Source organism: Cebus imitator, unplaced genomic scaffold, assembly GCF_001604975.1.
Source record: "Cebus imitator isolate Cc_AM_T3 unplaced genomic scaffold, Cebus_imitator-1.0 Scaffold299, whole genome shotgun sequence".
NCBI classification, from domain to species: Eukaryota; Metazoa; Chordata; class Mammalia; order Primates; family Cebidae; genus Cebus; species Cebus imitator.
The window spans coordinates 1,516,599-1,529,143 of NW_016107614.1; the positions used below are offsets into that span (position 1 = coordinate 1,516,599).

The window sequence follows — 12,545 nt, forward strand, 5'->3', positions numbered from 1 at the left end:
AGACGGGGTTTCACCATGTTGACCAGGATGGTCTCGATCTCTTGACCTCGTGATCCACCCGCCTCGGCCTCCCAAAGTGCTGGGATTACAGGCGTGAGCCACCGCGCCCGGTCTTGCCGGCATTTTTTATTGTCACTCTGTTTGTAGTTATAGCCATCGTAGTGGGTATGAAGTAGTATGTCATTGTGGTTTTGATTTATAGTTTCTTTCTTTTTTGAGATGGGTTTTCACCATATTGGTCAGGCTGGTCTCAAATTCCTAACCTCAGGTGATCCACCCACCTCAGCCTCCCAAAGTGCTGGGATTACAGGCGTGAGCCACCGCGCCCGGCTTGATTTATAGTTTCTTGATGGCTAATGATACTGAGCATACAAAGCCTTATTGGCCACTTGTATACCTTCTTTGAAAGAATGTCTATTCAAATCCTATACACATTAACAAAATTTTTTGGCTTTTTTATTGTTGAATTGTATTGACATTATTTTGTTATGTTTTACTGTAATGTTTGAATTGTGTTTCTGCCTGAACCTTTTTTCTCCTTTCTTAAATGGGAGTTGAGGGGAGGATAGTGGCGATAGCGTTGATTTTTCTTGCTGATATTTTCTCCCTGTTTTGCAAATTCTCTTTCGTCCTCAAGATTTGATGCAGTTTGATGATAAAGGAAACAAAACCAATATACCAGACAAGGACCGGCAAATTGAGGCTCTCCAGTTACTCTTCCTCATTCTCCCTCCTCCCAATCGGAATTTGCTGAAGTTATTGCTTGATCTCCTATACCAGACAGCAAAGAAACAAGACAAGAATAAGATGTCAGCCTATAACCTTGCCCTTATGTTTGCACCCCATGTTCTGTGGCCAAAAAATGTGAGTGTTGACAGGAAGAGTAAAGATTGCTTGAATTTTCTTGGGCTGGGCCTTATTCTGTGGCTATAACATGGTGAGATTATCAAGGGGCCAAGGTCTAGCCTTCAGCTTTATGAGGTTGGGAAGTTACTTTATTAGTTCATTGAGAGTCATCAGACCTGAGAGGGCCAATTCCTGTTAACTTCACTTATAAATCAATCTCTGGTAAACCTGTATGGCATGGTATTAGTGGCAACTCTTAGTGGGAAATTATAGCTGCTGAATAAACAAGAATACTCATTTTGGCTGGTCAGTATGGTAATACTTCTTAACAGGAAAGGCTTCTTGGGAAATCACATTCGTTTCTGAAGATCGAATAGTATAAAATTAGGATGGAGCTGTATGATCTTGTGGGATGATGTCACCAAGCTTATAGATTTATAGATGAGATGGCACTTAGAACAATCCTGTCTTGTCCTAACTTTTCTATTTCCTATAGATATGTAGTCTCTTTGGATAAAGCTGAACTTTATTCTTATTATGGAGACCATGGTTTTCTCAGTGACTTACATGAGAAATAAATTCACTCTCTCTTTTTTTAATGTCTGACGGATAAAAACACAGAGAAATAAAATTCTTTGAAGTATTTTTTTCTGTTGTTTTTTGAGACAGGGTCTCATTCTGTTGCCCAGGCTGGAGGGGAGTAACACAATCACTGCTCACTGCAGCCTCATCTAAAGTCTTTTAAACAAATTGTTGACCTGGGAGTACATAGATCATATTCCTGCCCATTTATAATCTGAGTTGTGAGCCAGGGTAGGTGGATTCGAAGCCACATACCAGCAATGTTACCTATGTCTTTTCTCTCTTTTTTTTTTTTTTTGAGACTAAGTCTTACTCTGTTGCTCAGGCTGGAGTGCAGTAGTGCAGTCTCGGCTCACTGCAACCTCTGACTCCCAGGTTCAAACAATTCTCCTGCCTCAGCCTCCTAACTATCAGGGATTATAGGCTTGTGCCACTATGCCTGGCTAATATTTGTATTTTTGTATTTTTAGGTAGAGATGGGTTTTCACTATGTTGGCTAGGCTGGTCTCAAACTCCTGATCTCAGGTGATCCACCTGCCTCTGCCTCCCAAAGTGCTGGGATTACAGGCATGAGCCATCACGCCTGGCCTTTTACTTTCTTTTTTAAAGCAACTGTCTACAAGCCATTTTTTGTTTGTATAGTCTTTTCCCTTTTCTGTGTGTAGGCTTCTTGTCTGTAACTGGGCATAATACAGTAAGTCTTTAACCTATTAACATCGTTGATAGGTTCTTGGAAACTACAACTTTAATCAAAATGACTTAGAACAAAACAAATCATTTTTCTCATCAATGTTATAATGAAAAGATATAACATCGTTGAAGAAAATGATGTTATTTGAGGACCTGCTATATGTTGGTTCATTTAAACTTAGACTTTCCAAGAACTTATTAATGCCTCAAGTGAGGACTTTCTGTAATAGCTTTACTGCTTACCCCACAAGGTTGTTGGGAAGATAACAGAAATAGGTTATAGTAATTCATAAAAAATTTTTGAGATTTTAAGAAATGAGAAAAGGAAGGTAAAGGAGAGAGATTGTGTGAAACATTTTACTTAACAAATAACTAGTGAAAAAATAAATAAGTTCTGGACCAGGAAGAGCCTCTGGGGGTGAGTAGGGGAGCAGAGGACACATTAACATTTGTCCATGTTAAGGAGATCAAGCCTTATAATGAAGGAATTTTAGAATGAGCTAACCACGACTGTAGAAAAGCAATGAGTAAACTGTGGTTATAAAAAGAAGTGGTGGCTTACCTGTAATCCCAGCACTTTGGGAGGCTGAGGTAGGAGAATTGCTTGAGGCCAGGATGTTGAGACCAGCCTGGGCAACACAGCAAGACCTTGAGACCTTATCTCTACAAAAGGAAAGGAAAAATATGCTGGATGTGATGGCACATGCCTATAGTGCTAGCTACTTGGGAGTCTGAGGTGGGAGGATCGCTTGAGCCAAGGAGCTTGTGGCTACAGTGAGTTAAGATTGCACCACTGTACTCCAACCTGGGTGACAAAGCAAGACCCTATCTCTAAAAAAAAAAAAAAAAAGAATATTTAAAAGCAAAGAGATAAAGTAACAAAGATATATGTTAAAAATCAGGGGTTTTGGATAATAGCGATACTGAAGTACTTAAAAAAAGACAGGAGAAACAAAAGAAGGGAATCAATGACAATTTTGATGTGTTTTTAAGAAACAGATGTCAGGCTGGGTGCGGTGGCTCATGCTTGTGATCCCAGCACTTTGGGAGGCTGAGGTGGGTGGATCACGAGGTCAGGAGTTTGAGACAAGCCAACATGGTAAAACGTCGACTCTACTAAAAATACAAAAATTAGGCAGGTATGGTCATGTGCACCTGTAATCCCAGCAACTCGGGAGGTTGAGGCAGGAGAATCGCTTGAACCCGGGAGGCAGAGGATGCAGTGGTCCAAGATCGTGCCACTGCATTCCAGCCTGGGACAAAGTGAGACTCCATCTCAAAAAAAAAAAAAAGAAACAGATGTCACCTTTGGTATAGGTAGTGACAGTTCTCTTTTGTCTTTGGAGAAACTCTAGTTTTCTAAAGTGGCAGTGCTGTCCTTGATGGTGGAACAGATTCTGTCCCTTCTGCTCATTTTGAATCAGAGACTAGATTTTCTTTGCCAGTTTTGCTTACATGTCTAATTTTTAAGCAGAATTAGGAAATGAAAATTGGTTTTCAAGGATTTCCTCATCACTTTAGGGACATATTTATTGTTCTAGATTATGTTATATCTTGCTGAACCAAAAAGTCTTTCCAGAATTAAGCATGGTATCAGAGGCAGCTTTGTTAGGGATAGAAACTTCATATATTTGAAAGAGTAAGCGGGCCGGGCGCTGCGGCTCATACCTATAATCCTAGCACTTTGGGAGGCCAAGGTGGGTGGATCACCTGAGGTCAGGAGTTCAAGACCAGCCTGGCCATCATGGTGAAACCCCACCTTAAAAAAAAAAAATCAAAAAAAAAAAAAGAAAGAAAGAGTAAGTATATTGGTAAATACTACTTTCCAGCTCTTAATGCCCGTTGTTTGGTTTCTTTTTCTCTGAATAGGTCACTGCAAATGACCTTCAGGAGAATATCACAAAGTTAAACAGTGGGATGGCTTTTATGATTAAACACTCCCAGAAACTTTTTAAGGTAGGTAAGGAATGGCATTTGGTTGGTAACAGGACAAAGAAAAAGGAGCAAGGTGGGATCCTAAGTGGGGCTATAAAGATGACTAAATAAGAAAAAGGTCCTGAATGGAATTGCAAACCAGAATGGACAGTAGCAAAACCCCAGGGAACAACTACTACGGTGGAGAGGAATAGAAATAGGCGGCTGAGTAGGACTGGGTCCTCTGGGTAACTGGTTTCACTCTCGGAGCCTTTCTTCCTTTTTTACAAAGGGAACACATGTGGCAGCTGAGTCGTTTTATCCTGTATGCATACTGCCAGTAGAATTTTGGGGATCATTTTGTACTCTTTGGCCCTTTCAATCCAGACAGGCTGTGTTTCTACTAACATATTTTCTTAAGAACTTTGTAGGTCTTCTGTGGATTTCAGTGGAATTCATCCATTAGACAAAGGCCACATGTACAAATCTTTTGAAGATAAATCTTTCCCTACCTTGATCACCTGCTGAGAAACCTTAGGGACAGTACCTTTAAGCTTCCTAAAGGCTTTCTGATTTGAGAGGATCTGTGAGGTATGCTCTTACTCTCCTGAAAGGGCCCTTTGTATGACTGAATACTGTGACCTTTTGATGTTTCTAAGCAAAATGTAGCACAGTCACACCCTTGACCTTTTCTTTCGTGTATAGTTCCTGATAGTGAATCTCTTAATTTTAGCATTTATTATTATTATTATTATTTTTGAGAAAAGGTCTCACTGTCACACAGGCTGGAGTGCAGTGGTGCAATCTTGGCTAGCTGTAGCCTCAACCTCCTGGGCTCAGGTGATCCTCCCACCTCGGCCTCCCCAGTAGCTGGAACCACAGGTGTGTGCTGTCATGTCTGGCTGATTTTTGTATTTTTTGTAGAGACAGGGTTTCACCATGTTGCCCAGGCTGGTCTTGAAACATTTCATTTATCAGTCCTCCTGCCTCAGCCTCCCAAAGTGCTGGGATTACAGGCGTGTGGCAATTTCAGCATCTTTTGCCATCTGGAGACGCTGAAAGTTTTCAAGATCATCCAGTTCTGGTTTCTTTTTTTCTTGCAGTAAAATAATTTAAAATTTACCATCTTAGCCATTTTTAAGTGTATAGTTCTATGGCATTAAGTACATTCACATTGTTGTGCAACCATTATCACCATCCATTTCCAGAACTCTTTTCATCTTGTAAAATTGAAGCTCTATACCCATTAAGTAGCAACTGCCCGTAACCCTCCTCCCAGCCTTGGCAACCACCATTCCACTTTCTGTTTCTATGAATTTAACTATTCTAGGTACCTCATGTAAGTGGACTCATATAGTATTTGTCTTTCTGTGCCTGCCTTATTTATACTTAGCATAGTGTGCTCAAGGTTGATCCACACAGTAGCATGTGACAGGATTTCCTTCCTTTTTAAGGTTGCGTAGTATTCCACTGTGTGTATATACCACATTTTGCTTATCTGTTCATCAGTTGATGGACATCTCTTTATATTATAGATACCATCTTTTATTAGCTGTATGGACAAATATGTTCTCCTATTCTATGGGTTACCTTTTTACTCTGTTGATAGTGTGTTTTGATGTGTAAATTAAAAAAATTTTCTTGAAGCCTAATTTGTCTATTTTTTCTCTTGTTGCTTGTGCCTTTGGTGTCATATCCAAGAAATCGCTGCCAAATCCATTGTCATGAAGCTTTTGCTTTATGTTTTCTTCCAAAAGTTTTATAGTGTTAGGTCTTGCATTTATGTCTTTGACCTATTTTGAGTTAATTTTTGTTTCTGGTGTTAGGTTAAGGGTCCAACCTCATTCGTGGTTAGATGGTTTTCCCAGCACCATTTGTTGAAGAAACTGTCCTTTCTCCTTTGGTCTTGGTCCTCTTATTGAAAAACATTTGAATATATATGTAAGGGTTTATTTTTAGCTTTCTAGTCTATTCCGTTGGTCTACTTATCTGACTTTATACCAATACCTTGCTGTTGTGATTAGTAGTGTTGTAGTAAATTTTGAAATCAGCAAGTTTGAGTCCTCCAAGTTGGTTCTTCATTTTTAACATTGTTTTGGCTATTCAGGATGCCTTGAGATTCCATATGAATTTTAGGATGGATTTTCTATCTCTGCTGCAAAAGACTTCATTGAGATTTTGATGTTTTTCTAAGGTTGATAGGTTGAATTCGTAGATTGCCATGGGTAGTATTGACATCTTCGCAATCTTATCCAATAATGAACATGGGATTTCTTTTCATTTATTTATGTTTTCTCTAATTCCTTTCAGCAGTATTTTATAGTTTTCATTATACGGTAGTTCCCTCTTATCCATGGGGGATGTTTCCAAGCCCCAAGTACATGCCCGAAACTGTGGCTAGTACCAAATCCTGTATGTATACTATGTACGGATTTCTTTTTTCTTTTTCACAATTTCACAGATAGAGGATTTATTCTTATAGAGGATCTTAGCAACCTCAGCATATGATTGTTTGGCCAACTTTTATTGACATATTATATTTGCACATATTTATGGGGTACATGTGATATTTGTTACCCGCATTAAATGTGCAATGATCACAGGGTATGTAGAATACCCATCACCTTGAATAGTTGTCATTTCTATGTGTTGGGAACATTTCAAGTCCCCTCTTCCAGTTATTTTGAAATATACCATACGTTGTTGTTAGCTATAGTTACCTTGCTTTGCTATTGAGTGTTAGAGATGTATTTCTCCTATCTCACTATATATTTGTACCCATTGACCAACCGCTCTTTACCCTCACGCCTAACACTTATCCCAGCATCTGGTAACTATTTTTCTACTCCCTACCTCCATGAGATCAATTTCTTTTTCTTTTCTTTTTTTCCCTCACCATGAGATCCATTCTTTTTTTTTTAGATAGAGTTTTTATTCTTGTTATCCAGGCTGGAGTGCAGTGGTGAGATCTCGGCTTACTGCAGTCTCCGTCTCCCGGGTTCAAGCAATTCTCCTGCCTTAGCGTCTTGAGTAGCTGGGATTACAGGCATGTGCCACTACCCTGGACTAATTTTTGTATTTTTGGTAGAAACAGGGTTTCACCATGTTGGCCAGGGTAGTCTTGAACCCCTGACCTCAAATGATCCGCCCACCTTGGCCTTCCAAAGTACTGGGATTATAGGCGTGAGCCACCACTCCTTGCCTGAGATCCACTTTTAGCACCCACATATGAGTGAGAACATGTGATATTTGTCTTTCTGTGCCTGGTTTATTTCACTTAACATAATAACCTCCAGTTCCATCCATGTTGCTGCAAATGACAGGATTTCATTCTTTTTTATGGCAGAATAGTGTTTCATTGTGTATATACATCACATTTTCTTTATCATTCAACCATTGATTCCATATCTTTGCTATTGTGAATAGTGCTGCAGTAAACATGGGGATACAGGTATTCCTTTGAAAACTGATTTTCTTCCCTTTGAATAAATATCCAGTAGTGGGATTGCTATATTTTATGGTAGTTCTATTTTTAATTTTTTGAGAAATTTTCATACTGCTTTCCATAATGGCTATACTAATTTACATTCCCACCAACAGTGTATAAGAGTTCCCTTTTCTTCACATCCTCATCAGCATCTATAATTTTTTATTTTTTTTTGAGACAAGAGTCCTACCCAGGCTGGAGTGTGGTGGTATGATCACAGCTCACTGGGCTCAAGTGATCCTCCTACTGAGCCACCTGAGTAGCTTGGACCACAAGCGCATGCCACCACACCTGGCTAGGTTTTAATTTTTTGTAGAGATGAAGTCTTGCTATGTTCCTGCTTTATCATTTTTCCTAAAATTCTTCCTGTTACTACTTTTGTTCTCTACTTTTATCAGCCCATCTGACTCAGTCTGGTTTTATCTCTCCCAACACTGCATCTTTTCCTAGGGATTTGTCATGTATACACAGTTAAGGTCAATTTCCATTTTACTTGAGCAGTCCTTTTGTTGTTTCTCTATGTATTGTAAGATGCTTAAGACCTCAGATTTTCATGTAAGCCTATTTGTCTAAGCCTGGCTCCCTTTCTGGATGTTCTTTTAGCTCATCGTATCTTTGGGGATGGTGATTTTTTTTGTTCCTCCGCTCCCCTCACATGCCAACAAATGTTATCATTTTGCCATATTAGCTTTATCGCTCTCTATATATGTTCAAACTTTTTTTGGCTGAATCACTAAAAGTAATTGCAGACACCATACTTTCTTCCTAAGTACTTAAGTTTGCATATCCTAATAATAAAAATATTCTCTTAAGAACCATAGTACTCTTATCACATCTAAGAAACTAATAAGAATTTCGTATCATCTAACGTTCAGTACATATTCAAATTCCCCAGCTGTCCTAAAAATGTATTTCATACTTTTTTTCAACATGTGCCAATCAAAGTTTCTGTGCTGCTTTTGATTATTATGACACTTTTAATCTGCACACTCATGCTTTTTCTTCATGTCATTGATTTGTTGAAGCATCAAGTTAACTGTGTTGTAGAATGTCCACATTCTAAATTATTGTTTTCTCAAGTTATTTAATGTGTGCTTGTATCACCTTCCATGTAGTTCCTGTAAACTAGAAGCTAGGTCTAGAGTCTTAATTAGATTCAGATGAAGCATTTTTGGCAAAGATACTTCATAGGTGAAGTTTGTGTGTATCCCATTGCCTCACATGAGGAGGCACAGATTGTTCCATTTTCTCACCTTCATGACGGTAATTTTGCTAACTGTCAGATCTTTCAGTTATAAAGGTACATTTTTTTTTTTTCCCTTTGCAATTAGTAAATAACCTGTGGAGTGATTACCTAATAATGGTTTTAGCATCCATTGATAATCCTGCTGGAATCTATAATTACATTGGGTATTAAAAACAACGATTTTCTAATTTTGTCATTCAGCCTTTATTAGCTGACTTTCTTCTCTGGATAATAGCTTTTCTTTGTCTCATTCTCTCTCTCTCTTTAAAAATGAATATTAATATAAACTCATGGATTTTAATTTTTTCAAAGTGTTAGTTTTGTTTTTAATGTTGAATTTGCCTGGGCAATGTTGGTGAAACCCCATCTCTGTCAAAAATACAAAAAATTAGCTGGGTATGACAGCACGGTCCTGTGGTCCCAGCCACTCGGAGGCTGAGGTGGTAGGATGGCTTGAGCGCAGGAGGCAGAGGCTGCACTGAGCCCAGATTGTGCCACTGTACTCCAGCCTGGGTGACAGAGTGAGACCCTGTCACAAACAAACAAACAAAATTGATATTTAAATCATCCCAGATTTGGCCAGTGATAGCCCTTGTTAAGCGGCTTCTGCATCTTTTTGACAGGACTATATTTTCTTTGAGTGTTTCCTTTCTGGTATAAAATGTTCCCAGCTCGCTTTGTACTCATGCTGGCCTAGATCTGGAGTAATTCTTTCTCCAGGGAACCTTGGTTTCTGAGTGACACTAGGAATACTCATTGTTTCTGGTGTGTCATTGCTTCTAGGCTCCTTGAGGGCAAAGACATAGATTAAAAAAAATTTTAAAGTAATTGTAAGTTCATATTAATACCACTAATTCAGATTTAATACTATAGAGCTTTTTCTTGGCTTCTTTCATTTTGTATTTGTATTTTGTATTTCTTTTTTTCTTATACTGTAAATTTCAATTTTTTTTTCTTTTTTTTTTTTTTCCATCACCCAGGCTGGAGTGCAGTAGCACAATCCGGGCTCACAGTAGCCTCTGCCTCCTGGGACCAATCGATCACCCCACCTCAGCTTCTTGAGTAGCTGGGTCCACAGGTGAGCGCCACCACACCTGGCTAATTTTTGTATTTTTTGTAGAGATGGGGTTTTACCATATTGCCCAGGCTGGTCTCAAACTCCTAGGCTTAAGTGATCCACCCACTTTGGCATCCTAAAGTGCTGGAATTACAGGCATGATCCTCTGTGCCCAGCCAAATTTTAGATTTTAATGGCATTTGTATATATTATTTACTCTGTCCTACAATATACTTAAATTAATTTCAAAATAATACACTGTTACTACTAACAGTAAACCTATGTAAATTTGCTTATTGAAGTTTAAGATATTCTTCAATTCCTTTTTTCTTGAATATATCCCACTAAGGATATACAGTCAGAATACAGTTTTCTTTTCTTTTTTTGGAGACGGAGTTTCTTTCTTGTTGCCCAGGCTAGAATGCAATTGGATGATTTTAGCTCACCACAACCTCTGCCTCCGGGGTTCAAGTGATTCTCCTGCTCCAGCCTCCTGAGTAGTTGGGATTACAGGCATGTGTCAGCTATTTTTGTATTTTTAGTAGAGACAGGGTTTCTCCATGTTGGTCAGGCTGGTCTCGAACTCCCGACTTCAGGTGATCTGCCTGCCTCAGCCTTCCAAAGTGCTGGAATTACAGGTGTGAGCCACCATGACTGGCTCAGAATACAGTTTTCTTTTTTTTTTTTTTTTTTTTTTTTTTTTTTTTTTTTTTTTTTTTTTGAGACGGAGTTTCGCTCTTGTTACCCAGGCTGGAGTGCAATGGCGCGATCTCGGCTCACCGCAACCTCCGCCTCCTGGGTTCAGGCAATTCTCCTGCCTCAGCCTCCTGAGTAGCTGGGATTACAGGCACACACCACCATGCCCAGCTAATTTTTTGTATTTTTAGTAGAGACGGGGTTTCACCATGTTGACCAGGATGGTCTTGATCTCTTGACCTCGTGATCCACCCGCCTCGGCCTCCCAAAGTGCTGGGATTACAGGCTTGAGCCACCGCGCCCGGCAGAATACAGTTTTCAAAATTTATATGAGATAATTTCTTTCTCTGTGCTCACATTGTCAGTTTGATATACAGATTTTTTTTTTTTCCTGTTGGTGTTCCGTTTTAGGGCTTGCCTTTTTTTTTTCTTTTGGATTTAATTTTATGTTTTAAATCTGTAGTGTAAACATGGTTCAAAAGTCAAAAACACATTAAAAGGTATACTTAGAGAAATCTCAGTTCTTTCCCTAATCATTTTCATTGTTTTCTGGTTTATCCTCTTAGTGTTTCATTTTTTTAAAATTTATCACCTATTCAGAGAATAAGTGTTTCTTTTTATAAAAACAAGTAAATGTATATTTCTGTATATATTCCTATTTCCCTACTTTTCTTACACAAATAAATGTTTACTTACTTTTCTCACTCAACAGTAGATCCTAGAAATCCCCCCATATCAGTTCATTGTTTCTTCCTTCCCTTCGTCCTTTTTCTCTCCCTCCCTTCCTTTCCTTTCTTTCTTTCCTTTTTCCTTCCTTTCTTTACCTCCCTGCCTCTTCTGCCTTCCTTTCTTCATAGTACTGTATTGTATGAATGTATGAAAGTTGATTCAACCAGTTCCCTATTAAAGAACATATAGGTTGTATCCAATTTTTTGATTAATTTTTTACAAGTGTGTTTTGCATTTCTGGAGTTACATACTCAGGATATGTAACCAGAAGTGAGGTTTCTGTGTGAAAGGGTAAATGCAAATGCAGTTTTATTAGATGTTACCTACCCAGTTTTCCTCTATGGTAGTTGTATTATTTTGTACATCTACTAAGACAGTATCAGGGTAGTTGTCACAGGATTCTACTCCATAGTGATTCTAAATGGTATTTTCTTTCTTTCTTTTTTTTGAGACAAGGTCTTGCTCTGTTGCCCAGGCTGGAGTGCAGTGGTATGAATATGGCTCACTGCAGCATTGAACTTCTGGACTCAAGTGATTCTCCCACCTCAGCCTCCTGAGTAGCTGAAACTACAGGCATGCACTGCCATGCCCGGCTAATTTTTTTTTTTTTTTTGAGATAGAGTTTCGCTCTTGTTGCCCAGCCTGGAGTGTAATGGTGTGATCTTGGCTCACTGCAACCCCTGTCTCCCGGGTTCAAGCAATTCTCCTGCCTCAGCCTCCCAAGTAGCTGGGATTGCAGGCATACACCACCATGCCTGGCTAATTTTTGTATTTTTAGTAGAGACTCGATTTCACCAGATTGGGCAGGCTGGTCTCGAACTCCTGACCTCAGGTGATCTGCCCACCTTGGCCTCTCAAAGTGCTGAGATTATAGACGTGAGCCACTGTGCCTGGCCATTTTTTTGTAATTTTTTGTAGACATAGGGGTCTCCCTGTGTTGCCCAGGCTGGTCTCGAACTCCTGGGGTGAAGCAATCCTTTTGCTTCTGCCTCCCAAAGTGCTGAGATTACAGATGTTCAATGATATTTTCTACACTGTGATTTTAAAATGTGATCAGGACACTACTTGTAATTTGTAAGGATTTGAGGGGATGGTTTTGTCAGATATAAACATTCCTACAAGTGTCTTTATTTTTGTCTTTGACTTATTTGAGAATATACATGCCATGTTTGATTTTTAAAGCAGCAATGATTATGTTGGTGTCTTCTCACAGTTTTTTCATCAGATTTGTTGAGGTATCTATTTGGTGGCAAGAGAAAGGAAGTTATAGCCGGGCGCGGTGGCTCAAGCCTGTAATC

The 12,545-nt window shown here is 39.1% G+C and overlaps 1 protein-coding gene across 3 annotated transcripts in view; it reads left to right on the forward strand.

Moving 5' to 3' along the window:
- Nucleotides 1-12,545, forward strand: part of ARHGAP19 (Rho GTPase activating protein 19) — a 67,593-nt gene that overhangs the window by 27,999 nt on the left and 27,049 nt on the right. For all 3 annotated transcript variants that reach the window (XM_017502781.2, XM_017502782.2, XM_037729356.1), the window contains exons 5-6: nt 638-864; nt 3,988-4,074. In XM_017502781.2, the coding sequence (XP_017358270.1) occupies nt 638-864; nt 3,988-4,074 (314 nt within the window). The remainder of the gene's footprint in view (nt 1-637; nt 865-3,987; nt 4,075-12,545) is intronic.